We start from the raw sequence: 27,526 nt of genomic DNA, 5'->3' as shown, positions 1-27,526 counted from the left end.
ACTATTCATTGGACTGATCAATTGGGAAGTTACTTTTTCAAAATGGATTTGTAAGAGGTCTTTTGAGAGTTATTTAATCCAGGCTCTAGTGAAACCTGAGAGTAAACCCTTTCTGGTGACTGGAGTACTCAAAACCACCCTAGACAGTGCTTGCCAAACTCTTACTGACAAAGTTTTCTAGACTCCAAGCAGACCATTTTTTTCATCTTTGTTATTTATAATCATTTTAGTGAGGTCCACCAGAAACTGTACCCTCATCTTCCTCTACCAGAAGTATATGTAAAATCCCCTGGATAATCTTAGTAATTAGGCATGGTTTGGGTAGTTTTAACTCAGTGTAATCTAACTTCCAAATTATTAGAGGTGATCTCCCTTATTCTTCTTTATTGAATACACCTCCTCTTTTATTCCTGTTTGGTATTTCATACTGTCTCTGCTCAGTAATTTAATGAAAGCACTAAAATGAAGTCATGTTTTCTTTTCAAGTACAATAATGGAATTTCCACCCTCTTATTTTTTTAAGAAATTTAGAATCCAATAGAAAATTTTCATTGACAGATAATATACTCGGATTGGATGTTTATTGTACTGATTTTAATGCTTACATTTATATGACTATCAGAGAACTTATCCTAAGCCTCTTAGAACAGGAATTTATTTTTGTCATCTGTCTTCCTTACTAACAGATACAGTACTCTGCACCTAGTAGGCATTCTATAAATATATTGATGGATTGATTTTAACCACAGAATTCTAATAGATCGAATGATTTATCATTTAGTAATAGATCTGTCTTCTTAATGAACAGTCGTAAGTTTTGCTCTTTTGCCTAATAAAAGCATGAGGCAACATGTTTTTCAGAAACATTATCTTTTTTATCAAGATAGGGGTAAAAGAGCACTTATGTAGGGTTCTGCTAGTTTAAATTTTAATTAAATGAGAATAAAGTACCCAGTCCACACCTAGCAATACATTTACCATGCATTGAAGTAAAAAGAATGCACTGGGCATTTAACTTGAGACTGTTCCCTTAACAGTAAAATGAAATTATTACTTGCTCCACCTCTTACACAAGATTGTTGTAGGGAACAAATGAGGTTTATGAAAATGCTTTAAAAACTGTAAAATACATTACTACTTTAAAGCGGGAATTTGTATGTTGACTTAATGTCATTCTTATTATCTGGTATTTCTACAGCTATCAATTCTTTAAATTTAGCATTCCGATTAAAAGCCATTAACTAATGTACAAAATTGTTTTAAGCATTGGTAATACTGCGTTTTAGACTCTTCTAAATTTGCCTGGTTGCAGGTCTGTGGTGCCATGTACAACTGTGATAGACTCATACTTTTAAGAAAAACATTTTTCTCGAGTACTGTCTTCTACCTCAAAGAAATTTCTGGCAGAAATAGCACGAATCAATGATTCCACCCTAGCACCTTAAGTTAACAGTGATCACGATACTTTAAAGAGGGAAACGGACAAAGCCCCCAAGACAGCGTTCCCCAATTAAAGCCACTGACCAACGACAGAGTCCAAAGAAGAGACTGAGTGTCTTAAGGCTCGGAAATCAGAGGACGAGAAGCCCAAGGAACCCTCCCCCTACTGGACGCACCGCGGGGGCGGCGACCAGGGTCCAGCCCCCAGACGGTTGGGGGGTCCCAGAGCGGGCGGCCAGGACACGCGGCCAGTTAGGATCAGCGGGCACAGCCGTTGGGGACTCCAGGTACCAGCAGGCACCGCTTCTGCGGCCGACGCGCGTGGCAGCACTGCCCGCTAAGACTCGTAGTGTGGTCTGGGTAGGAAAAAGAGGGACCAGCCCTGGCTCCTTTCACGCACATTTCGGAAACCAGGCCTAGAAAGGATCACGCCGGCCCACTCGTGCCCGGCCTCCCTCGGGGGCGGGGGCGGGTAGAGCAGAGCTGGCTGCCGCGGAAGGAGGCCCAGGCAACCGTGCACGTGGGGGGTGGTTAGCGCTGAGGAACCCGGAAGCCCTGAGCACCGCCCACTGCCGCGGTGACGGGTTAACGCTTCTCCGGGGTGGAGGTGGGGGCGGGGTGTGTGGAAAGAGGGGCCGTACCACCCGACTTCTCCAAGAGCCGCCCGCGAACCGGCTCTCCCCTCCCCCACCGGCCCTAACACAGCGCGGGCCCCGCCTCTCCGGCCGCGGCGCGTGCGCAGAAGCCCCGCCCCTCCGTTCCAGCCCCACCCCCACACCCGCAGCAGCCGCCGTCACCACCTCTCCCTTCCTCTCTGCTCTTTTCTCCTCCAGTTTTCTCTTCCCTCCTCCCCCTCGCCGCTTTTTCTCCACCTCCTCCTCCGGCGCTGACGCTCACGTAGGCCCTGGCGTCAGACGCGCGGGGGCGGGGCGAGTGCCGCGGCGGGTATAAGTAGAGGGTGCAGGAGGCGGTGCTTCCCCTTCTCCCCGGCGGTTAGTGCTGAGAGTGCGGAGTGTGTGCTCCGGGCTCGGAACACACATTTATTATTAAAAAACCCAAAAAAAATCTAAAAAAATCTTTTAAAAAACCCAAAAAAAATTTACAAAAAATCCGCGTCTCCCCCGCCGGAGACTTTTATTTTTTTTCTTCCTCTTTTATAAAATAACCCGGTGAAGCAGCCGAGACCGACCTGCCCGCCCGCGGCCCCGCAGCAGCTCCAAGAAGCAACCAAGAGACCGAGGCCTTCCCGCAGCCCGGACCCGACATCGTCACCCTCGCTCCCTAGCCAGCAGCCGGCAGTCAGCGGCAGCGGATCGACTCCGTTCTGCGGCCGTTGAGTAGTTTTCGATTCCGGTTGATTTTTGTCCCTCTGTGCTTGCCCCCGTTCCCCTCCCCCCGGCTCCGGCCCCCGGCCCCAGCACTAGCCCTCCTCACGGAAAGGTCGCGGCCTGTGGCTCTGCGGGCAGCCGTGCCGAGATGAACCCCAGCGCCCCCAGCTACCCCATGGCCTCGCTCTACGTGGGGGATCTACACCCCGACGTGACCGAGGCGATGCTGTATGAGAAGTTCAGCCCGGCCGGGCCCATCCTGTCCATCCGGGTCTGCAGGGACATGATCACCCGCCGCTCCTTGGGCTACGCGTATGTGAACTTCCAGCAGCCGGCGGACGGTGAGAAGCCGGGCCCGGCGGGCGGGCTGGCGGCCATGAGGCTCAGGCGGCAGCGGGCGGGCTAGGCCGGCGGGTCTGGGGGGGGGGCGGGAGGGCATGTCACCCCCTCCAACCCGGGACCGGCGAGAGAGCGCCGGGACCCGCGTTCCCCTTCCCCTCGGGAACACGCGCAGCCGACAGCCGCACGCCTCTCGCACGCCAGGCCACTTCCTCCTTTGCAACCATTTTCTCGGCCTCAGCCGCTCTCAAACTTTAGGGTGATGACGCGCCGGGAGGGTGGGTGAGAGTAGTCGCTCCCGCCAGTAGTCCTGGGATTCTGGGGAGTGGAGCACCGAGCCCCCTTCTCCGGTAATAGGTAGAGGCGCTTCCCCCACCTGGGGCTCTTGCCGGCGCCCCAGGACCGGGAGGAAGTGCAATTCGGTGCTCGAAAAATACCACGTGTTGAACCCTGTAACCTCACAGGCCCGAGGCCTGTTCCTGTTACTGGCCCAATCGCCTGGGGAAGCCACAAGGACTTCGAGTATTCAAAGTTAATACTGTGATGCAGTGGTGGTCCTCAGGTTTCTAATTCCATTCTTAATAACTTGTCAGTGATTGATGGCTCTAGAAACGTGAACTACCAATGAGATTTGCATTTGGGGTTTTCCCCTAGTTCAGACATTTCTCACTCTAACATTAATAGGGTGGGAGGAGGGGATGTGGAGGATGATCCCTTTGAAGGCCATCGTTTTCTCAGGCAGTTAAGATCGTTTTAATTTTTTAATCAAGTTAGTTTCATAGTACTGATAATTTGTTCAGAATGTTGTTTTTATCTCTTCTGAAATAGTTCCTGTGATTTTGAGGAGTTTTATTTAAAAATGTATTGACCAATTGGCTGTAAAATGTTACTTGTGAGTGTAGTTTGTAGACTGGACCATTATACTTCTGTGGCATTCGAGTAGTTCAGGTTTCTTTATTTTTTAAAATGATCCAGAATATCTATAAATCATGGAGATTGAGTATAAACTTAACAGATTATAGAGTTAGCTTGAAATTTATGGGGGAAAGCTAGCTAACCTTACGTTTTTATTTTGAAATTAAACAGTTCACAAAAGCAAAATTGAGCAAACATGATGCCATATGTGGCCTGATGTTTGTTGCCAAGAGTATTTTCCTTATACCTGGATCATTTGACTTCCAAAAGTCACCTTCAGTCAACTTTAGGGCCCAGTTTTGCTTTTTCTTACCAGGCTGCTTAAATACATGTCAAGTATTCTAAAATACACAGATAATTGTTTTTATTTTTGTAGAAAAGACGTTAAAGGTGGAATTTAAACTTTAAGTTCACTTAATGAAACTTAAATTATTTAATGATCAGCTTTTCATGTGTTAAAGTTAATACTCAGATTTTGGGTGGGCAGACTTATTGAGTTACACTGAGCCAAAAGTTGTAAAACTGCACTGCAGGTTTCCTGCCCTTTTGCTCTGTAAGCAGTAGCTCCAAATGTCACTCCATAACAGTTCTTCCCAACTCTGGGCAAGATTTACCACTCAATAGAAGATAAAGTAATACTAGGGAAGATAATTTTGAGTCAGGTAATCAAAATCTAATGAGTTGATAGAGAAAACTTGAACAAATTCTAGATACTGGAAAACAGTAACTTGAAAGTGGCTTTTATGTTTTCCAAGCTTAACCATTGTAAAATTTAAAAAACAATTTTTAAAATTTCTTGGGGATTTGAAAAGTTGAAGTTTAGATTACCATGGTTACAGGACAGGGTAGGTAGTAATTAGTGTATACCAAAGAAGATAGCATTTTTCCATCTTTCAGTTTGATTTCTATATGTACAAATTACTGTCTTTCCAAATAGTTTTTTTAGTGGTTTTCTTTTTCTGTTTTTTATTTATTGCTACATGAATAGACTTGTATAATAACTTCTGAAAGTGACCAGTTTCCAATTAAACCGGAAGAGGTGACTCATTAAAAAGAAGCTTTAGCGAAGTCAGCTAAAAAAAAACTAGGGGAGCGGAGTGGGTGTGGTCAATTGATAAAGAGCTGACAGCTGATTGGCACTATTTTTTAGAAAGTGAAATTTTCATTTATAAAAAGAAGTGGCCAGAAAATTTGCCCCCTCAATAACTTCAGTTACATTGGCATGGAATTTGTGAAAATTGGTATAGAACTTCAAATGGACCAGCTTTTTCCCCTCTGAAGAGATTAATCTTTTTTGCTTAAGGATACATTTTTTTCATTTTAAGTCTCAACTTCTTTAAGTGTTTCTTTAATGGTACAGGTGCACATAATTCAATCCTTTGTAGACCCTGAAATCATAGGGTAGATTTTGAAATTTTGTAGCACTCCAGAAATAATTGGTTAAATGATCAGTTACTAAGTAAAATGATCTAAGATAAAATTGGTTTTATACATCAAGAAAGCGTTAATAATGAATTGTGACTATTGTAGTTGTGGTATTTCAAAACTTCTGTATTATAAAGCTAAGTATGCTTAACTTCATATTAGCTTTTGAAGGCCTGATTCAAATCTTGATCTGAATAAATATAGTCTTATTTTCTACATGGCAATAGGAAGTTGTGCCATGATTCACTGAAAATCTTCCCAATAATTCAGGAAGTTCTTTTTTAAGAAAATAGACTAACTTGTGTAATATTGGAAGTTATTGGATAAGCTGCCAATGAAACCACTAATTTTGGTGAGCAATAAGGAAGAAGTTAAAATACTTAAAAATCCGTGAAATACCTTTCAGCCTGTGGATCATTTTCAGTTGCCTAATGTCTTTTATATTGCTCCTTAAGCATTATGTTGCTCATTATGTGAAAGGGAATTTTGGTTTTATCTTGACTAGGAACAAAAAAGTGCTTTTAAATTTAATGGCAATGAAAGGAAGAAATGTTTCAGAAATACATTAATAGTGATATATCATCCATTAACGGGGGGGAAATTTGGGGTTTCTGATATTTATCTTCTCTTTTTGCATTATAAGTTTAAATCTAGACTACTGAGAGGTAAGGTCCAGTCATCTTGAAGTTTAAAGAGGTAGAGCGATCGAATGCCTAACCACTCCACCTCACACACAATAGATTATATAATTTTAAGTGGCTTGTACAAGTTTTGAAGTAATATTTACCCTGAAAATGTCCTTCTTGTAGCGGAGCGTGCTTTGGACACCATGAATTTTGATGTTATAAAGGGCAAGCCAGTACGCATCATGTGGTCTCAGCGTGATCCATCACTTCGCAAAAGTGGAGTGGGCAACATATTCATTAAAAATTTGGACAAATCCATTGATAATAAAGCACTGTATGATACGTTTTCTGCTTTTGGTAACATCCTTTCATGTAAGGTAAGCGAAAAGGTGACAGTAAACATATTTATAGTATCTTAGCTATTTGCAGTTTATTTCTTAAAATAGCGATATTGTCTGTTAATAGATATCTTTATGTCCCAAATACCCAGGTTAGGTGGCTGACAAGTTACAGTTGACCCTTGAATAATGCACGTTTGAACTTCATGGGTCCACTTAAAAACAGATTTTTTTTCAATAAGTACCTGTAGTGCTTTTTATCTGTGGCTGGGCGTCCATGGATACAGAGAACTGGTTGTATGCATTTTATGTAGGGACTTAGAGCATCTGTGGATTTTGGTATCCACAGGGGGTCCTGGAGCCAATTCTCCCATGGATACTGAGGGACAACTTAAGGTTTTGGGGAGTCAAAAGTTATACTTAGATTTTTTACTGTGCTGGAGTGGGGGGAGGTCTGCACCCCTAATCCTTGTGTTAGCTGTGTTTCGAACACTGGAAAAATGCTAAATTAATAGTATGCAATGAAAAATCGGTATACATTTTTTCCTAGGTGGTTTGTGATGAAAATGGTTCCAAGGGTTATGGATTTGTACATTTTGAGACACAGGAAGCAGCTGAAAGAGCTATTGAAAAAATGAATGGGATGCTTCTAAATGATCGCAAAGTGTAAGTATAAATATTTAGTTAATCATAGTTCAAGTCTGTTTTTAATAATTCAAATGCGTTCATTTTAGAAGTTAATATATTTCCTCTTAAAAAGATACAGTTAGAGTGAAAATAAACCACATTTCGGTAGATTTTATAATTGTGTTTTCTCTACATTTAATGTAACATACAAATAACTGAATTAATAAAATGGTCAACATTCAAACCAAAAAGGAAAGGGCAGAAAATGAATATACTAGGATATAGAACTTTTTCAAAGTAAGTGCACAGTTGAAAAACTAGGAGTCAAGACAGAAACTTAATCGTAAGTCCTGAGGTAGTAAGTAGTCCATTTTACATTTGAGGAAATGGGCTAAAATAATTTTCATGTATTTACATGGTAGTATGATAGGTTAGGATACAAACCCAGTGGTCTAAATTCAGAGACCAGGGTGGCTCTTACTAGTTATACTGCTGCAGTTTATTGATGAAGTTTAAAGTTAGGGGGTTTTTTTTAACCTTTTGACCCCAAGACTTCTATAAGACTTTCTGCTTCAGGTTGTAAGAATACAGACTTTATGAGCCCAACGAAATGACATATCTTAATTTTTTTTATCCTCAGTGCCAGTGGATTTTGGTTAATTATCTGGGCAGTTTCAGCTGTGAGGTCATATTGTAAATGATCTGTGAGTTCATGTTACTGTGTAATGATGGCATGCAAATTGGGTTTGGTTGTTATAAGTCAATTGCATCACTCTTAAGGTGTGGTTCTCATAAATCAGTGCATCAGGTGGTGTGATCCGGTCTGTACATGAAGGAGTCCTTACGCACATGGTGTTACCTGTTTGAATTCTGTGTCAATTGCATGATTAAGTAAAGACTTTGTAATATATAAAGAAACCCATGTAAGTCTTAGGAAAACCAGCAACTCCTCAACATGAATAATGTTTACAAAGGCTAATTCTTAGAAAGAGTACACCTTTAAATGAGAAATAATTCTGCATTATTAGTATTCACAGATGAAAACAACTTAGAGTTTGCCTGTCAACAACGCTTTAGAGAGGAAAAAAGTATGCCTACCACTGGTGGGGTCTCTAGATTAAATAAAGACTTGATTTATTGCTGTTCTGAGAATAAAATGATAAACAATTTGTGTGCATAAACTTAGGGTCGTTTATATACCCTTTGAACTACCATGATTTTTCTGCGACTGCCCTAAGAACAAGTAATAGTCTCATAAAGTTCCAGCATTATTTACAGAGGCAGAAAGTTATGTCCACAAAGGAATATTATGCTTCCATTGGAACATTTATAAAATTAATAGCTTGGAGAAGCACCACCATATGGATGGGGGGTGTACAAGTAAACAAAATCATAGGTATCTCCTTTAACGTTCTTGAACACAGAAACAAGACACACGAAAAGTCAGTTGTGATTTGAATGGGATTATAGGAGATGGTTTTCTGTTTTGATGTATATTAAATATTTTTTAGTGATCCATGTACTACATTTGTATTAAGGGAAAACTAAAATTTTTAAATGCATTCTGTTGATATTGTTGCAAAGAATATTATGCCCGGCTATTGTGTGTTAAGAGTACAGAATTCAGAAGTTTACATTTTAATTTAGGAGATGGCAAACAAAGTTTAAGGACCACTTGAAAAAGCAGTGATGAAAGCTTTTAGGTCTTTTCATTGGCATGGTGCATGTTTACTCCCACTCATTTGTACTGATAGGTGTGATCTCATTAACCCTGGGTTAGCTGGACAGAAGAGAGACAAGTGTGTATTAAGACACAAAATTGTGATTGTAATTGCAATGTTTGTTCTTATTTTATGCTTTTATTTCTTCAGTTGAGGCCCTGTTCTGTTTTATAGTGTTCTCCATTGGGGGCGCTGAAATTATCAGTAACATTTACAAATCAACCATCAGGCTTAATTAATTTGAATTTCATAAAATAGAACCTAATTTTATAGTCCTTTCATACTTCATTAGATTTGTTGGACGATTTAAGTCTCGTAAAGAACGAGAAGCAGAACTCGGAGCTAGGGCAAAAGAATTCACCAACGTTTACATCAAGAATTTTGGAGAAGACATGGATGATGAGCGCCTTAAGGATCTCTTTGGCAAGTTTGGTAATGTGTCTGAATTAAATTTTTACACTCAAAGTTTTGAATATAATTGCTCAACATTAGTTTTGGCTAATTTTTTATACTACAAAAGTAAATGAAATGAAATTTAACATGGTACTTAAAAATATTTGTAGTTATTTGGATCAAGCTACTGATAGTCTATTATATTTCAAAGTAGTATACAAATAGAATTTTATCCGGTTATAAGAACAATAGCATTGTATTAGCACAGCAAGGTGTGACTGTAATTGGAAAAGATTTTTAAAAGGTTTTTGCACTGTTGAGAAATTGGTGGATTTATGCATTTATAGATCCTATCTCAGAGCATGCATGTGACACAGCCATCTTAGGTTGGAGTGCAGTTTTTATAGGACGGGAAGGCTGGCTAACTTTAGGCTATTTGGCTAGTCTCAGTAGCATCATATTTGAGCAATTTTAAACAATGACATTTACAGACAAAGCCAAAGATCCAGATTTTCCAAGGGTATCTCCTTGGGATGGCCTTCTGAATCCATGGGATCTTAAAATACTCTTTCCTTGTATTTCAAATTAACTTCATTAAACTCCAAATTAATGAAGTGTAACCAGCCTTACTTTAGATAGTTGTGTTAAGTGATCAGATGAACCTTAAATTGTACATTTTTGTAAATGATTTGCTTGCCTCTTACCCTTTGCTTTGCTTTGGTTGACCTTAAATACTTTAAGATGGCTTTTTAAAAGCATTTCAAATAATAAAGAATTAGGAAATCTAATCCTTTTCTATTGCCAAGCTAGCACGCTACATTGAACCCTCTATTCCTTTGAGCAAAAACATTGTCATTATTGCATAAAGATGAATTGTGTAAGACAAAAATATCATGTCTTGCATCTTATTCTACATTTTCTTTGGTGACCAGCTTTTGTATATTTCATCTGTCTTGTTTTTTAATTAGAAGCTATTTCTAAAGTTGGATATTGTTAACTGCTATCCCAAATGAATAATGCTATGTCAGTTTGAACACCAATATGTAAATATGCCAATTATTTGTGGTTTACATTACAGACATTGGAAATAGAGCCTTAGGACTGAGATACATTCAGAAGTAACAGTCTACCTATGCCCATACATTTTGAGTGATTTCTGTAATTTTGCCCCACCTACCTGAGGTAACACCTACCTCACTTAAGTCTCTTTCACTTAAGAGGGTAGAGAGGGGACTTGTGTCTTCAGAAACATGCCATCTCCTCCAGGTGATGTCAAACCCTGTATGGCCTGTTGAAATAATAGACTTAAGAAATTCTTATTTCTTAATTCTGATGTCAAGGAAACCAATTATTGGGTTTTTTTTAAAAAACCTTTTTTTTTCCTAATGTTAAAAATAAAACTTCATTTTTCACAGTTGTCTAAAACATACTTCTATAAATGAAAGTAGGAATGTTTCAGGGAACAGAGTATTTATTTAGCTTAGTAGAAATAAAGGGTCTTTGAAGAGAATATTTAGTGTCTATGGCCAGGTGGATGGGGTTGTTAGAGCATGAATAAATTTCTGAAGGCTTGGAATTTTTTTAACCATTTTTTTCATGGCTTTGTTTTTATATATTGAAGTTTGAAATGTATAAACTAAATGTTGTATAGAATATCTTGAGTCATTAAAAAATTTTGTTTTTAGGACCTGCCTTAAGTGTGAAAGTAATGACTGATGAAAGTGGAAAATCCAAAGGTTTTGGATTTGTAAGCTTCGAAAGGCATGAAGATGCACAGAAAGTAAGAATTAAATATACTAAAGGCAGTGTGGGTTTTCTGTATTTTATAGTAAAGGGGGATATAAAGTTGGGTTGCTCTTGTGTTGAAATTTACATGCACACCAAAGGCTATTTTGTATGTTCATCTTTACATGTATTGTTTTGAATTAGTTGCATTTTATGTATTAGTTTTGACAGTATAAATTGGAAACCTGTGTTTTCCCAAAACCTCAGTTTTATTTTTGTAGTGGGTCTATCTTTAGCTTTCATAATCTAACAAGTTTTCTTTATTGTTAAAGAAATGAACTTTGCAAGTTAGTAATTAAATTTTTTGTGATTTCTCTAAGGCTGTGGATGAGATGAATGGAAAGGAGCTCAATGGAAAACAAATTTACGTTGGTCGAGCTCAGAAAAAAGTGGAACGGCAGACGGAACTTAAGCGCAAATTTGAACAGATGAAGCAAGATAGGATCACCAGATACCAGGTTCATTTTTAATTGAACAAGCAAAATATGACAGGAATGAGGAAATCTATGTTACTTTCATTTCAGTTACTGCCAGGTAACTGGAAGGTTTGAGAGGGGGAAAAGAGAAGAAACATGAGATAAAACAATAGGAAGTGTGATTAAGTACCACCATGGTTTTCTGTTTTCTTTTTCTACAGTTGTGTTTTCTTTTTTTTTTTTCTTAGGGTGTTAACCTTTATGTGAAAAATCTTGATGATGGTATTGATGATGAACGTCTCCGGAAAGAGTTTTCTCCATTTGGTACAATCACTAGTGCAAAGGTAAAGCATATGATGAATTTTTTAAAAAGATTTTGGGAAAATCCATACACATGGATATATGTATATAAATTTTACATTTTGTAAACGAATAGCCAAATAGGATCCCCCTACCCCAAACAAACTTGATTTTTCTGGAAATTGAGTTTTTCATACATTGCTTCAGAAACAATCAAATTTGAAGTGGATGTTGTAGCCCCATAGTTTATTTTCGCAGATGGCAAATTCTGAAATCTTTATGAGGAAGGCTGTAGTTGATGACTGTAGTTACTGATTGGTCCTCAGTGATACGCACTGTTCTATACTCTGCTACGCTAGTTATTTAACTGGTTAAAGAAGGCAGTTTATTAGGGAACTATACTTGTTAACTATCAGGCTAATCTATTCACTTATTCAGTTCATTCTGGGGAGTCAAACTTCAAGTCCCCTAGCAGTAAAGATAGAGATCATATTTTTTTTTACTTGAAATCAGAAATTAAGAAATACAACAGTAGGACTCTATTCTAAATTATGGAATTTTGATTTAAGAAACTGCTCTAGGTGTTTTTTTATGGTGTCCATGGTACACTAATTCCTTTGCACATAAAGTTTTGTGCACATGTATTTTGGAGGGGTGGGAAGAGTGTCTAAAACTTTAGGCAGGTCCTCAAAAGTATAGCAACAATTAAAACTCAGTGCTCTGGAATGACCTCATGACTTACCTTTCTACTCAACTTTTCCTGGCAACCCCATTGGTTATCAAAGTAAGGAAATGTTAGGGGCATGATAGATGAATACAAATAAAAATGCAGGTGATGTGGTTGCCTTGTGTTTCAGCCTGTGCTTTTGTAAGTACCTGGAGTGTGATAGAATATATTCCTGATTGTCTTTATCCTTAGTATGTTCCCTAAAAGCTGTTTAAATTGAATATTTTGCATTAGTTTATTTTGAATGCATGATGCATGCATTTTTTACAAAGGAGAGTATTAAGTCTTTTTTTAAGTCCTTTGTGGATTGGAATGTGCCTGTTGGCAAGGAGGTGAAAAGTTTGGCAAGAATTTATTTTGGAGAAAGAGGTCATTATGTTGATTTAATAATGATTGCTGGAAAACAAATTTATCAAGGTAGAAGGATAAAAAGTGCGGCGACCCTTCCATCTTCTGTTTTCAGCTTCCAAAAAGGAGTTTGAGTGGCCATCCCAGATAATTTTTCACACTTGTCCAGTTTATATATATAGTTTTTAGAAAACAGGATCATACTATACATATTTTGCAATTTGCTGTTTTATTTAGTAGTAGATCTAAATGTATATTTCAATCATTTTTCTCAATTATTTGCTGAATATTCATGGTGTGGATGCACCATTATTTATTTTACTGTAACTATTGATAATCATTTAGGTTGCTTTGCATATTTCCACTGTTAGACCTACCAGTCTAATAAACATTTTTATCCATGCATATCTTGGCACACGTGCCAGTATTTCTGAAGTTCTAGAGTTGAAATTACTGATTAGTGGGTATATGTGTTTAAAATTGGTACAACTGAATTGTCCAAAAGGGCTGAACAAACTTCTACATCTTGTTAATTTAGTAGAAAGTGGTATGCATCTTTTCAAATGGTGACGTGTTTTTCATGTGTTTATTAGTTTTGCCTTTTCTTTGCATATTTTTATATTACATTGTTTTGGTTTTTTTAATGGAGAATTTTATGCCAGCCCTTTTTTTATATATTGCAAATAATTTTCTCCCAGTTTCTCACTTAGGACTTTGGGATCTTGTGTCATCTTAGATTTTCCCTGTATTTTTGCATTTTATGTTCAGATTGAAACTCTTATCTGGCAATTTAATTTTTTAATGTGATACAAGAGATTTAACTTCTTTTCAGTTGTGCCAATGTACCACATACTAAATAAATAGTTAAAAGTCCATTTTTTCCCCCACTATTTAAAAATGTTTAACATACTAAATTCCCATAATTGCATGGGTATGTTTCTGGAGTGTGTTTCTTTTTTTTTTCCATTTAGATTTAATTGACATATGACATTTAATTTCAGGTATACAACATAATTCAATATTTGTATACATTGCAAAGTGATCACCACAATCCATCATCATAATTACAAAATTTTTTTTCTTATAATGAAAACTTTTAAGATCTGCTGTCTTAGCAACCTTCAAATATACAATACAGTATTACTAACTGTAGTCCCCATGCTATACATTACATTCCCAGAATTTATTTTGTAGCTAGGAGTTTTTATGTTTTTAACCCCTTTTCACCCATTTCCCTTCCCACCCTCACCCTCCTGGCACCCACAAGGCTGTTCTCTGTATCCATGAATTTAGGGGTTTTTTGTTGGTTTTGTTTTACTTTTTATTTTTTGGGTTTTTTTTTTTTTTTGGATTCCACATATAAGTGAGATCATTGGACTCTGTCGTATTTGTTCCACGAGCATACTGTTTCTAAAGTTGGATAGCATGCTTATATATATTACAGGACTTGTGAGGAGTTCTTTGCATAACCTTATTGCTCGTTTACATTTAAAAGATCTTTGCAGTCAATGAAGCTTCCTCCTGAATATTGTTATATCCCAATATTTATGGCTCTTGTCTTGAACGTGAAATTTTTATTTTAAAATAATTGGTATTAGAAGATTGAACTGCTCCCTCCCAAACAGTAGTAAAGCATCTCATTAGCTTGAATTTCTAGAAGAGTCAAATTATAATTGTGGACATTTCCGGTGGTGCCAAAGAGTCAAATATAGTACGCCTTGAATCTATTTAAATATTTATACCTTAATATTAAAAACCTTACATCTAAATAACTAAAGTTGCTGTTTTACCTTTACCCCTTCACTTCTTTGGCTTGGCTAGGATAATGTATATGTGTGGTTTGCCCTTAATATGTAGGTATAAGGAAAAATTATTGGGGGATATGGTGAAAGCATTAAGTCTTTAGTTATTTGAGTCAGTAGCTATAATTGACTAAATAGTAATGCTCTCCTTTTTGTGCCTCGTTCTACCATTGCATTAACCTTGTTTAATATTTTTTCTTTTAATAGGTTATGATGGAGGGTGGTCGCAGCAAAGGGTTTGGTTTTGTATGTTTCTCCTCCCCAGAAGAAGCCACTAAAGCAGTTACAGAAATGAATGGTAGAATCGTGGCCACCAAGCCATTGTATGTAGCTTTAGCTCAGCGCAAAGAAGAGCGCCAGGCTCACCTCACTAACCAGTATATGCAGAGAATGGCGAGTGTCAGAGCTGTGCCCAACCCTGTAATCAACCCCTACCAGCCAGCACCTCCTTCAGGTTACTTCATGGCAGCTATTCCACAGGTAGGTTTTAGAAAAACAGCATGAAGGTTTTCATATTTGGTCATTTTTAGTGTTTTGTGCTGAAAATAATAATAAAAGCCTTAAGATGAAAATATTAAGAGACATGTGAATTCTGATTGAATTTGGAAAAAATGCTTAAAGTGTGACGACTTGCTAAATGTTTTGAGAATGTCTAACTAGTTACATTATTTGCTTTTTTCTTGCACTGATGCATTTGCTTGCTTTCTGCAGACTCAGAACCGTGCTGCATACTATCCTCCTAGCCAAATTGCTCAACTAAGACCAAGTCCTCGCTGGACTGCTCAGGGTGCCAGACCTCATCGTAAGCCTTTCATTTTTCTCTTAATTAAGGTGGTGAATTATTTGGAAAAGAAATACAGGAGTTAAATTAGCTGTATATGTCAATGATATATTAACTTGATTTTCATAATTTATGGGTATCTGTTCATTTTGCAAATCCTAGCTTTTTTTTTTAAAGAATTATAAAATGCTTCATAATTCATATCTTAATGACAGTGATTTCTGTGCTGGTTTGATTTTCCTTTATAAGTTTGGGAATGGATCTAACTCTTAATTTTATATTTGGTTAGACAGTAGTTTTAAAAGATGTTGTTCCATGTATGAGGACCAGCGTCCTGGCATTGTCAGCCTTGTCCTGTAGAATAGTGCTATATTGCAGGAGCACTTGGAACGAGGTTCATATATCATGTTCAGATATTAATAAGTCCTTGTTCTTATATGAATGAATGTTTTTATTTAACTGATGATCTGATCTGATAAATCTGTAGAAATGGCAGGTATGAGACTAAGCTTTAAAAAATGGTATTTATATTTGGTCACTTAGCCTTTTGTGCAAACCTCAGCTCTAAAAAAGCACTTTCAGTGAGTCTTTTCAAGTTAATGTGTTTTCATATCTTTAAATGTAGCATTCCAAAATATGCCCGGTGCTATCCGCCCCGCCGCTCCTAGACCGCCATTTAGTACTATGAGACCAGCTTCTTCACAGGTTCCACGAGTCATGTCAACACAGCGTGTTGGTGAGTCTTAACCCTGCCTGTAAAAATTGACCTCCAATTTGAAGTAGCAACATAAAACTAAAAAATATATTTTTAATTTTTTTTAGCTAACACATCAACACAGACAATGGGTCCACGTCCTGCAGCTGCTGCTGCTGCAGCTACTCCTGCTGTCCGCACCGTTCCACAGTATAAATACGCTGCGGGAGTTCGCAATCCTCAGCAACATCTAAATGCACAGCCACAAGTTACCATGCAGCAGGTATGGTGTGAATGATTTCTTTATAAAGATGCCAGCCCTTGGTTGCAGTCAGAGAAATTGAAGACAGCTTTATGATATAGGAGAGCTTAAAATACCTAGGACATCTTGTTAATTGATGGTCCCAGTAGTTGATAGTATGTAAAAATGTCTTATTTGCCTTACACTATCGGAATTAGGCAAACATTCAGCATCCTGAATTTACTTGTGTGGCTTAATAGTTTTGTTTGTCATAGCTATAAGGAAGAAAAGGTAAAGTTTAGTTTGGTTTCTGAGGTTTGGCTTACCCTTTTTTTTGACCCTGAGATCAAAAACTGTCATTGATCATAATAGAAATATAGTTAAGAAGAATATTCCAGGTTAAAAACTGAAATATCCTATGTGGTTATAATTGAGCAGATAAGTATTAATAGCTCCCTTAGGCTATTCTGATTCACTCAGCTTCTCCTATGTATGTTTAGATTGCAGTCTTGATCACTTCAGTGATTTTTCCAGAGATGAGTGTCATTTGTACTTGCCATTAGTTCTGTATTTGAACTTAGGAAATTTCCTATTTTATATCTAGCCTGCCGTTCATGTACAAGGTCAGGAACCTTTGACTGCTTCCATGTTGGCATCTGCCCCTCCTCAAGAGCAAAAGCAAATGTTGGGTAAGTAGCTTTGTCCCACCCAGTTAGTTACAGAGAGACTAGAAAATAGGAAGGCACCTCCTTTTCACCTGATAATAACAACAGGGTGGCAGGATTGATCTGAATTGGCATGAATGATTATGATAGCACAGTTTGTCTGCCTAACTAATTAAAAGCCCAGAAATCTATTAACACGTTGCTTTTGATGAATTACGGTAATAGGGCATTACTTGCCATGTGCCGTACCACATGTTTGGAAGAGGGACTTTGAACCAGATATGCGGAAACAAATTTGACTTTGCCTGAGCACAGATCTAACTTAATATTGTAACATAGCTTAATCTCATTTTTTGGCAAACTCATACTGCCAGTAATTAATTGCCTTGTGGTAGATGTTAATTTCTTTTATTTTAACAATTTTTCCATGAAAATGTATTAAAATGTTGGACTATGGGTTAGCATATATTTGCTATATATATAAGGTTCATAAAACCCCCCTTTTTATGTGGTAAATGCCTTTAAAATTCTTTCAATTGAAAGAGTCTTTGAATGTTTTTGTTTCCAGGTGAACGGCTATTTCCTCTAATTCAAGCCATGCACCCTACTCTTGCTGGTAAAATCACTGGCATGTTGTTGGAGATCGATAATTCAGAACTTCTTCATATGCTTGAGTCTCCAGAGTCTCTCCGTTCTAAAGTAATTTAAATTTATCATTTATCTAACTGCCTCTTAGACCATGTATTTCAGGGCTTTTTGTAAGAACTTAATTTCATAGAACATTTAAAAGTGCTGTATACAAGCCACACACAGTTCTAAGAGCGTTGTAAGTGTTAATTGTAAATTCTCATAATAACAACCTGTGGTGCTATTATTTGCATTTTATAAACAGGGAAACAAACATAGAGAGCTTGGATAATTTGCCCAATGCTCACACAGCTAGTAAATGGCAGAGCTTGGTTTCAAATGGTCAGTTTAACTCTAGAGTCCATGTTCTTTTTAACTGTGCTGCTGCTTTTTTGGAGAAAGATACTTGCTGATACTTCTCAACTTTGGGGGATTTCTGGTGGAAAGAGAGTAAGTGCAAGAGTTCATAATTCTAGAACAGTGGTGGAATGGAACCCAAAAAGATATGTATGGATACAGCTAGAATGTTTTCTTAATAGTTGTTTCTACTTTCATCTTTGATGGACATTTATGTATAGTCAGTTTGAGATTCTTCTAGTTACTCCTTTTCAGAGCCAGTTTGTTCTTTTTTTAGGTTGATGAAGCTGTAGCTGTGCTACAAGCCCACCAAGCTAAAGAGGCTGCCCAGAAAGCAGTTAACAGTGCCACTGGTGTTCCAACTGTTTAAAGTGAGCTTTACTCCGTCTTTGTTTTAACCTTGTTTCCTTAATCTTTTATAACAGTTTGAGCATATTTTGAAACATAGCAAGAAATTTTTTTTTACCATTAACTCAAATGTATTGCTAATTTTCCAAAGAGATGTAGGAATATTAAAATTAAAGAAATTTTACCTGTTACCCTGATAATAAACTTGGGTTTTTAAAATCAAAGCATGTTCAAACATTTTGTATAGTAATTTTTACCAATTGCCTGTAATGAATTGGCCCTGTTGTGTGATTACTCTAGAGGTCTCAATAGCTAATACCTTTTCTTGGGTGGCAGCAATGACAGTTGCCCTTGGGCCTCTACTGTTGCCCTGCTTTACTCCCAAGAAACAGCATAGCCTGGACCAGAGATTGGCAAAGCTTTTTGTAAAGGACCAGATAGGAAATATTTTTGGCTTTGTTGTAGGACTTGTCTTTGTTGCAGTTGCTGTACTCCCACTGTTAAGACTGTGAAAGCAGCCATAGACAATATGCAAACAAATGGGTGTGGCTGTGTTCCAATAAAACTTTACAGAAACAGGCTGCAGACTGAATTTGGCCCAAGGCTTTTAATTTGCTACTGATGAGTACTAGTATTGGTCTTTTTAATTTCCTTGTTTTGTTGGTTTGGGTTTTATTGAAGTATTTGATACATAACTGGCGAATTTAATGCTAGTTAATTTCATACATTGTTATATTGTGATATGATTGCCACGGTAGCAATAAATAGCACCTCTATCACTTTACAGTGGTTGGATAATTAAGATCTAGTCTCATAGCAAATTTGATGATTGTAATAATCTGTTTTTCCCCCTACACTTACAGATTGATCAGGGACCACGAAAAGAAACTCGTGCTTCACCGAAGAAAAATATCTAAACATCGAAAAATTTAAATATTATGGAAAAAAAACATTGCAAAATATAAAATAAATAAAAAAAGGAAAGGAAACTTTGAAGCTTATGTACTGAGCAAATGCCAGGTCTAGCAAACATAATGCTAGTCCTAGATTACTTATTGATTTAAAAACAACAAAAAACACAAAAAAATAGTAAAATATAAAAACAAACTAATATTTTATAGACCATGAGAAAAAGAATTTTCATGTACAAAAATTTAAAGCATTCCTTTCTTTAATTTTGTAATTCTTTACCGTGGAATAGCTCAGAATGTCACTTCTGTTTCAAATAACAGAATTGATAACTGAGCAAGGAAACGTAATTTGGATTATAAAATTCTTGCTTTAATAAAAATTAAACAGTGCACGGTGATGTTATGCTATTTTATTTCTCTTGGCTTGTGTAAATAGGTGATAAGCTGGAATTGGCATAAAAACCTTTCATGACAAAGGTACTGTTAATTAAGTTTCAATAGTGTTTTGGTTTTATGGAAAAGAGGAGAAACAAGATTGTTCCTCTAATTAACGCATTTTATGAATTTAGGCATTCAAGAGAATTCAACAAGGAATATCTGTATTTGTTAAATGATCTTAACATTTTTTGAGATGATGCCAATTTGTGACTTAAGGTTTCTAGGCTGGGACGTAATTAGCTTAAGTCCTCATTTATATGTATAAGACAGTAACAACAGTTAGACTCTATTACCATGTTTCCCCGAAAATAAGACCTCGCCAGACAGTAAGCGCTAATGCGTCTTTTGGAGCAAAAATTAATATAAGACCGGGTCTTACATAATATAAGATACATAATTATTATATAAGTTATATAATTATACATATATATGTGATTATTATATGATATATATTATGTAATTATGTAAGACTGGGTCTTTTAGTAAAATTAGTGAAATGGAAGATGTCTTTAGTACAATTTTTATATTGATATCAAAAAGTTAGGATTCATTTTTAGCCTTTTTTTGAATAATTTGATAGTTGATGATTATGACTTCATCTCAGTATGATATCTTAACATCCAACGTACTTGTGAAAAAGGAAGATAAGGGATCCTATCTCTAGAGAACATATTTTAGAAGATGAGGCTGAACATCTGCATAAAACAAATCCCTGGCAATTTGAATGCACTTTTGAGAATGGTCTGGTTTTAATCTCTGTTCCATTCTCTACATACTACTACTGCCAGTTACTACTACTGCCAGAGTTAGCTTTCAAAGGTGCACATCTGATTATCTCATCACTATGCTAGAATTATGTCAACACCAGCTCTGTTGCCTTTGGGAACAAATAAATAAATCCAAATAAAACCATGCCTGTGACAATGTAAGCCCTCCCTGCATAATGAAGCCTTATAATGCGCTACCTGGAATGCCTTCACTTTGGCTTCCTCTTTTGAAATTAAGATGTACACATAAACCTTATCCTCCTACATGGATAAATCTGTACCCAGTAGGCATTCTAATGATCATTTTGTATTTTGCCTGACTATAGAACTACCGTTTAAGGGGCTGACAGTTCATTGAGATGGAAACAATCTGTCACCATGCAAGTTTTTCAATACTTGAGGGTGCCAAAAAAAATGTATACACATGACTATGAATATCTTTTGTTATCGGTATATATTACAATTTCTATACAGTTTTTTTCTTTCTTAAAATGTGTACACATTCTTTTGGCCCCTTTTGTATATACCATATTTTTTTCAAATTTGAATACGAAGTGGTTCAGGCTTTGAGGTTTTAAAGGAGCAGACTAGTTTGAGACACCTTAGAAGTGTATCTATAATTTACCACAGTTTCAAACTTCTAAAATCTAAAGTTGCAGATAAGAGTACACAGACAGTAGCTTTATACATTGGGTAGTTGGAATTTGGTGTTTCTTGTGTGATACGAAGATAAATCATCTCCATCTGTTCTTTAAATAGCTTCATTTTCTTAGATGTAGCAAACTTTTGTGACTGAGAGGAGCCAACAAAACTAAAGTTTTGTAATCTCAATTTAGGAAAAAGTCGATCATCATTGGAAGATTCTGTATTTGCAAATTCACCTCAAATTTTTGTCTACTCCTATTGGAAGTTTTGAGACTAAATTGATAGGTGACATTCTTCTGTGGGTGCTAGATGTATAAATGGCTAATGGGAAACTGCTTTTTTAGCCTAGAATCTTTTCTCCATTTCAACATTTATACTGAGACTTGCATGGATGGAATCAGCTAAAGTATCTTGTTTACAGTATGCTCTTTGATTATACAAGTCATGAGCTGCTTAACAATGGGGATACGTTCCGAGAAATACATCCTTAGGCAATTAATTTTGTTCTTGTGCGAACACAGTGCACTTATAACACAAACCTAGATGATAACTTTTATACGACTGGCAGCACGGTAGATTTACACCAGTATCACAAACACGAGTAATGCGTTGATTTGTGATGTTATGATGTCTATGATGTCACTAGGTGACAGGAATTTTTCTGCATTATAATCTTTTAGGACCACCATTGTGTATGCAGTCTGTCTGATTGAAATGTTACGCAGTGCATGAGTACTTGCTCTCATCAAACTACAGTCATACATGACTTAACGGACGGGGATACATACTGACATTCTTTAAGCACTTTCGTCACTCTAAACATAGGGTGCACTTAACACAAATCTAGGTGGTGTAGCCTACTACAGACCTAGGCTGTATGGTATAGGCTGTTGCTCCTAGGCTATTGTAACACAGGGTAAGTATCTAAACAGAGAAAGGTACAGTAAAAGTAATATAAAAGATTTAAATAATGGAACACCTGTATATGGCACTAACCATGAATGGACCTTGGCAGGACTGGAAGTTGGTGTGACTGAGCCAGTGAGTGGTGAGTGAATGAAGGCCTAAGACAGTGCACTATTGTAGACTAAACACTACATTTAGACTACACTAAATTTATAAGCTACATTTTCAATAACAGCTTACTGCAACTTTTAAACATTTTAATTTTTTCACTTTAAAAATCTTTTGTAATAACAGCGTGAAGTTACACGTACAGCTGTACAAAAACATCCTTATTCTATATGCTTTTTTTCTACTTAAATTTTTTATTTTTATTTTAAACTTAAAAATGAAGACAAACATATTAGCCCAAACCTACACAGTGTCAGGTCATCAATAACACTTGTCTCCACCTTCACATTTTGTCCCACTGGAAGGTATTCAGGGCTAATAGGTAATAATAGCACTCAGGGAGTTGTGGGATAAAAATGCCTTCTGTAACACTTCCTGAAGGACCGGCTTCAAGCTCTTCCGGAGGCCATGTTATTCTTCAGAAGTGTGTCCATGGTGGTTTGCTTGGTTGGTTTCTTTAGGTTTTCTTGTAAGCAGATAATGCGTCATGTACATTTCTCTGAATAAAAACCTTACGGTGTTGGGGTCCATGTTTTCAAATTTTTTAAGGACCTTGTTGAGGCTATGCAAAAGCATCTACTAACCTGAATTTTCTTGGGGGTTCTTGTTCTGCAGTTTTCCTTTTCCCTCTTCTTCAGCTATTCATTCTTATTCCAGTTCTAATAACTCACTCGTCAGTTACTCAGGAACCACCTTTAGGACACTGTCACCCTCATCCACACCCAGGTTAAAGTGTTTGCCATCTCAATCACAAGCTTCATTTTTGCAACTTCCTTACCTCATCCTTGACAAGTCCTTTGAAGTTAGGGATGAACCTCTTGAGTGTCTTCCAGATGCCATTTTAACACTCCTTGGTGACATCACACTGAATCCAAGCAAGGTTCTTGATAGAATCATAGATGTAATTCCAGAATTTCATCAGTGTCTTCAGTGTCTTCCTCAGTTGCAGCAATAGCTTGAGCAAAACTTGAGCAAAGGTCCTCAGGTGGTAGGCCTTAGAAGCTGCTGTAATTCCCTGATCCAAAGAGGTGGTGTTTGGAGGGGATAAACACCATGTTGACATTGGGATGAAGACCAATAAGGATTTCTGGAAGCATTATCAACAATAAAATCTTGAAAGGTAAGTTATTCTCCAAACTCCATTTTGCTGGCGTAGCAATTCAGGAGGGCATCTTGGAAGAGGAACTGTGTCATCCATATCTTACTGCTTCTGTAGTACACTGGTAGCATGTGCTTATTGATACGCTTCAAGGCCCTGGGTTTCTCACCTTGCCAGATCACGAAGGATTTCAGTTTGTAGTCTGAAACATTGCCCCTATTAGCCTGTCCTTAAAAGCCTTGAAACCTTACGTTAACTTGGCCTTATGGATGAAAGCCCTTTCAGGCATCTATTTCCAGAATAGGGATTTTTCATCCATATTGACTATTTGCTCTGGCAAGTAATTTTTCTCCACAGTCAGCTTATCTAGGCTAGAGTTTCCAAAAATTTTTCAAACTGCCTTCATGAGCCCTGGCAGATTCACCACTCACTTTCACATTATGTAATGAATAACGATTCTTGAATAGTTTAAACCACCCAGAGCTAGCAGTAAATTCAGCATCATAGTTGGGTCCAGCCTTCCCACACTACAAATTTTTTGTTTTGGCCATGATCATGGTTCTGCGAGAGATATGCTTCTGTCTGGTTGTCAATTCAGGTCCACTTCTGATGAAGGCCCTTCTTCAATTTTTCTTAGTGTCATTGCCTTTCGTGAATCAGATCTTTGTATAGTTTCCATCACCTTGTTCTTATTCTTCAAGATGGTAACTATGGTGGAATGGGACATGCCTGACAGGCAAGCAGTAACCATCACTGATTTTTCCACCTTTGTAGTCTGTAATCGCTTGTTTCCAGGTCAATCACTCATGTGGTCTCTTACTGGTAATATTAGTGAATTTTGTATATTCAGGGGCCATGATGAACCAAGCAACAAGAGACTGTCTCATTTTCTCTTGTGCTTGATTTAATCAAAAGACGTGGTAACCTATGAGGCTGCTGCTATCATAACACAGCATACTGTTTTACAGCAAACTTACAAGTAGAAACTGAGTACACTCTAAAATAATCATAAAGAGCATATAAAGTAAATACATAAACCAGTAACACAGTCGTTTATCATCAAGTATTAGGAACTGTATAATTGTATGTGCTATGCTTTTATATGATTGGCAGGGCAGTAGGTTTGTTTACACCAGCATCACCACAAACGTGAGTAATGTGTTGCACTAAGACGATGGCTACGACTCACCAGGCAATAGGAATTTTCAGCTCCATCATAATCTTACGGGACCACCATCATCTATGAGGTCTGTCATTGACCAAAAACATCATTATGTGCTACATGACTGTATTAGGTCATGAGTAATATTTTCGAGGATACTTGGACATTTTCTTATCCTTTGGATGTAAAACCATGGCCTCAGATTATTCGTTTGCATTGAGTAAATGACTGCAGAGGACCTGGAGTACATTCTCCCTATTCATTAGTCCCTGCTTACCTGCAGGCGACGTGTTTCAAGGTCCCCAGTGGATACCTGAAGCCGCAAGATAATACCAAACTTTCATATTTTCTCTTAAAGGAAGCACTTTATGGCTTTTCTTTGGCATACCCAAATTGCCAGCATCCCTACTCTTGTGCTTTGGGGCCATTGTTAAGTAAAATCACATAACTTGAACATAAGGACTGCGATACCATGACAGTCCTAACTGAGATGGCTATTAAGTGCTTCACAGGCGGTAGCATATACAGCGTGGATACACTGGACGAAGGGATGATGCACATCCTGCACTAGATAGGAGATTTCATCACACTACTCAGAACGGCACACAATTCAAAATTTTGTGAATTATCTCTCTCTGGAATTTCCCATTTAATATTCTCAGACTGTGGTTCACCGCAGGTAGAAACCATAGAAAGCAAAACTGCAGGTTTCAAGTTGGAAGCAAAATGGGTGGAATTGGTCAATATACTGGCCAATATCATCAAGCCATGATAGAGTGATACACATTGCTCTGCTAGGAAAGCAAACCATCATGAGGACATCCTGGAGTCCCCCAGTGAGGGTACGCCCGCCTGTGGACAGTGGCAAAGCTCCATTATGAATTTCTATCTTCCTTTTCCTAGACTTCAGAGTGACTCACTCTCTCTTGTAAATAGAGCCTATCTTCAGTTCGACAATCGAATTGGTTAGATATAAGAGTTCTTAGTTACCACTTTGATACTTCTCAGATGCTGCTGTGTCTTGTCAATCATCTAGTTGCAAGTGCTAGGTGTGTACATGGCAGAATTAGGTAACCCAATTTCGAATTTTAGATGTTATCTAATTCAGCTTTTTATGTGTCCATCACAATCATGGCAAATTTGGGTGTGTGTGGGGAGGAGATTGTCTTACCAATAAAGGTAGAAAAGCATGCAATTTACTTATTGACATGGTTACTAATAATATCTCCAGAAAACTTGAAATGACATGGGATATTCATTAGCCTAAACTGACGTTCTGTAGAGAAAAAGGTCTTCACATTGGAAGTGAAGAGTATTTTTTTTGGAAAGATCCCACAAAATACATAATACCCACTGATAAGGTATATATGAGCAGATGGATTTCTGATTGGTGATGGGATTTTGTTTCTATGTATCATCCCTCGTCCCAAGTAAAATAGTGTAGTACTTGGAATATTTTGCACTCATTTTAAAATTGCCAAGTATATGTGCCAGCCTGACATCCAAAATCACTTTATCCCCGAATGTTAATATTTCCCAAACTATTGAAATCAGTCTAAGACGTTTTGACCATTTTTCTAAGTAACAGCATAAAAAGTTGTAATGTAAAATGAGTCTGATGCTAAACTGTGTGCTACACCCATCTTGTCTACTTTTAAACTTAATTGTTGAATAGATTTAATTTTTTAAATAATCACTTATAAATGTTGGTGACTATTATTCACAATACCAATTGTGATGCACTGATAACTGGCGGCACTGTAATTATTATGGCCAACAATGAAAATTTGGAATGAAGTGCCTGAGGAGTGGAGCTCATGGTCACTAGGAAGAAATAGCAGTTGTAAGCACCTGCATAGAGAGCAGTAATTCTTAAGACAGGGGCCTGTGTTGTTGGAAAATCATAGGATCTTTTTTTAACAGTGAAAGAAATGACTGCTTTTGAATCAATAATTGTAAATGCCAAATTGACCATGTGCTACATGTTTACTTATCAAGTGAACCCTTTATGTGCACTATCTCATTTAATTCTTACAACCACCCTACGACGTTGGTCCTGTAATATATTCTCATTTTACAGATAAAGAAACTAAAGCTTCAACAAGTGTAGTGACTTGCCCAAAATCACACAGTAAGTGGTGGTGAAGCTAGGATTTGAATCCAGACTTACAGACTTTACAATTCAGGTTCTTAAGCTTTGTGTAAACTGCCTGTTATCTACTGTAGAAGTAAAGTTCCATAAAATTTCACGTACTTGGGGTAACTTCAGCCCAGGGGGTGGGAGGTGGAATGGACTCAGCACACAATAGCAAGCCAAAACATAAAAAGTACTTTTCTGTTGTAATGTTTTTGGGCAGTCAAAAAACTACGGGAAAGTGAAAATCATTCTTTAGAAGAAAAAGGAGATCTTTAACTAGGTTGACCTCCTTCTGATTTAGAATACTTTCCTTCCTTCTGAAATGCCTAGACTGCCTAGAAATATCAAACATTTCCTTTAGCAACACTGTGATCATTTTTCTGAACTTGTTCTTATTCCCATTCTAGGTGCTCTTGGAGTTGTAAATGAACTTACCAAAACCTTTCAATTATCATAAGAGTTTTTATAAAAACTTGTGGAATTAAACTTCTGACACTGATTGCTCTTCTGTGCCAATTAGAAAGGTTTATATGCTGTATACATTACCTTTTCTCAATAGTTATTAAGAAATATGTTAGATAAAATGCCAATTGCTGTTGCTAAAGAAGAAATTTCCAATAAATTAGGTATGTTTTATTTAAGTAACATATACTGCAAGTGAGAGGCAAAGCCAAATTGAGAACAGGCTCTCTGACTCCAGAGTCTGGGCTATTTTTATTTTGTTTTAGTTTAGCTTTTATTTCTCTTGCTAATCTTTTTCCTGAAAAAATTCAACAGACAAGAATTCCTTTTTTTTCTTTACCAATTCTTCTTTACCAATTATATTAACGGATAATAATTAAAAGGCAGCACTTTTTTCTGTCATTTAAATTTAGCTTTCATTGGTCCCAGATAGAGATGACTGGACGTGACATCATATTCACGGTGGTGTAAGTTATTCCTTTTTCTCTCCCCTTTAATAACAAGTAACTTGACATTCCATAGAGGCACCAAAGAAAGTGTCTTTGCATGTTACACCAACAGACACACCAGTCCACCTATGCACCCCCA

General features: G+C 37.4%; 1 protein-coding gene across 1 annotated transcript; it reads left to right on the top strand.

Annotated features, from left to right (window-relative positions):
• Positions 1-2,411: 2,411 nt before the first annotated feature.
• On the top strand, positions 2,412-19,214 carry PABPC1 (poly(A) binding protein cytoplasmic 1). Its single transcript, XM_033126476.1, has 15 exons — positions 2,412-3,109; positions 6,257-6,450; positions 6,962-7,077; positions 9,052-9,191; positions 10,838-10,932; positions 11,258-11,395; positions 11,602-11,697; positions 14,738-15,010; positions 15,242-15,332; positions 15,937-16,047; positions 16,134-16,288; positions 16,851-16,935; positions 17,480-17,610; positions 18,173-18,266; positions 19,107-19,214. Exons 1-14 carry the CDS (start codon positions 2,917-2,919, stop codon positions 18,263-18,265), a joined length of 1,911 nt encoding a protein of 636 aa, XP_032982367.1. The 5' UTR covers positions 2,412-2,916; the 3' UTR covers position 18,266; positions 19,107-19,214.
• Positions 19,215-27,526: the final 8,312 nt, after the last annotated feature.

The sequence above is a fragment of the Rhinolophus ferrumequinum genome, chromosome 14 (genome assembly GCF_004115265.2).
Source record: "Rhinolophus ferrumequinum isolate MPI-CBG mRhiFer1 chromosome 14, mRhiFer1_v1.p, whole genome shotgun sequence".
NCBI lineage: Eukaryota > Metazoa > Chordata > Mammalia > Chiroptera > Rhinolophidae > Rhinolophus > Rhinolophus ferrumequinum.
Note: the sequence above shows the minus strand (reverse complement) of the source record. Positions and strands in the feature narration are given on the sequence as shown.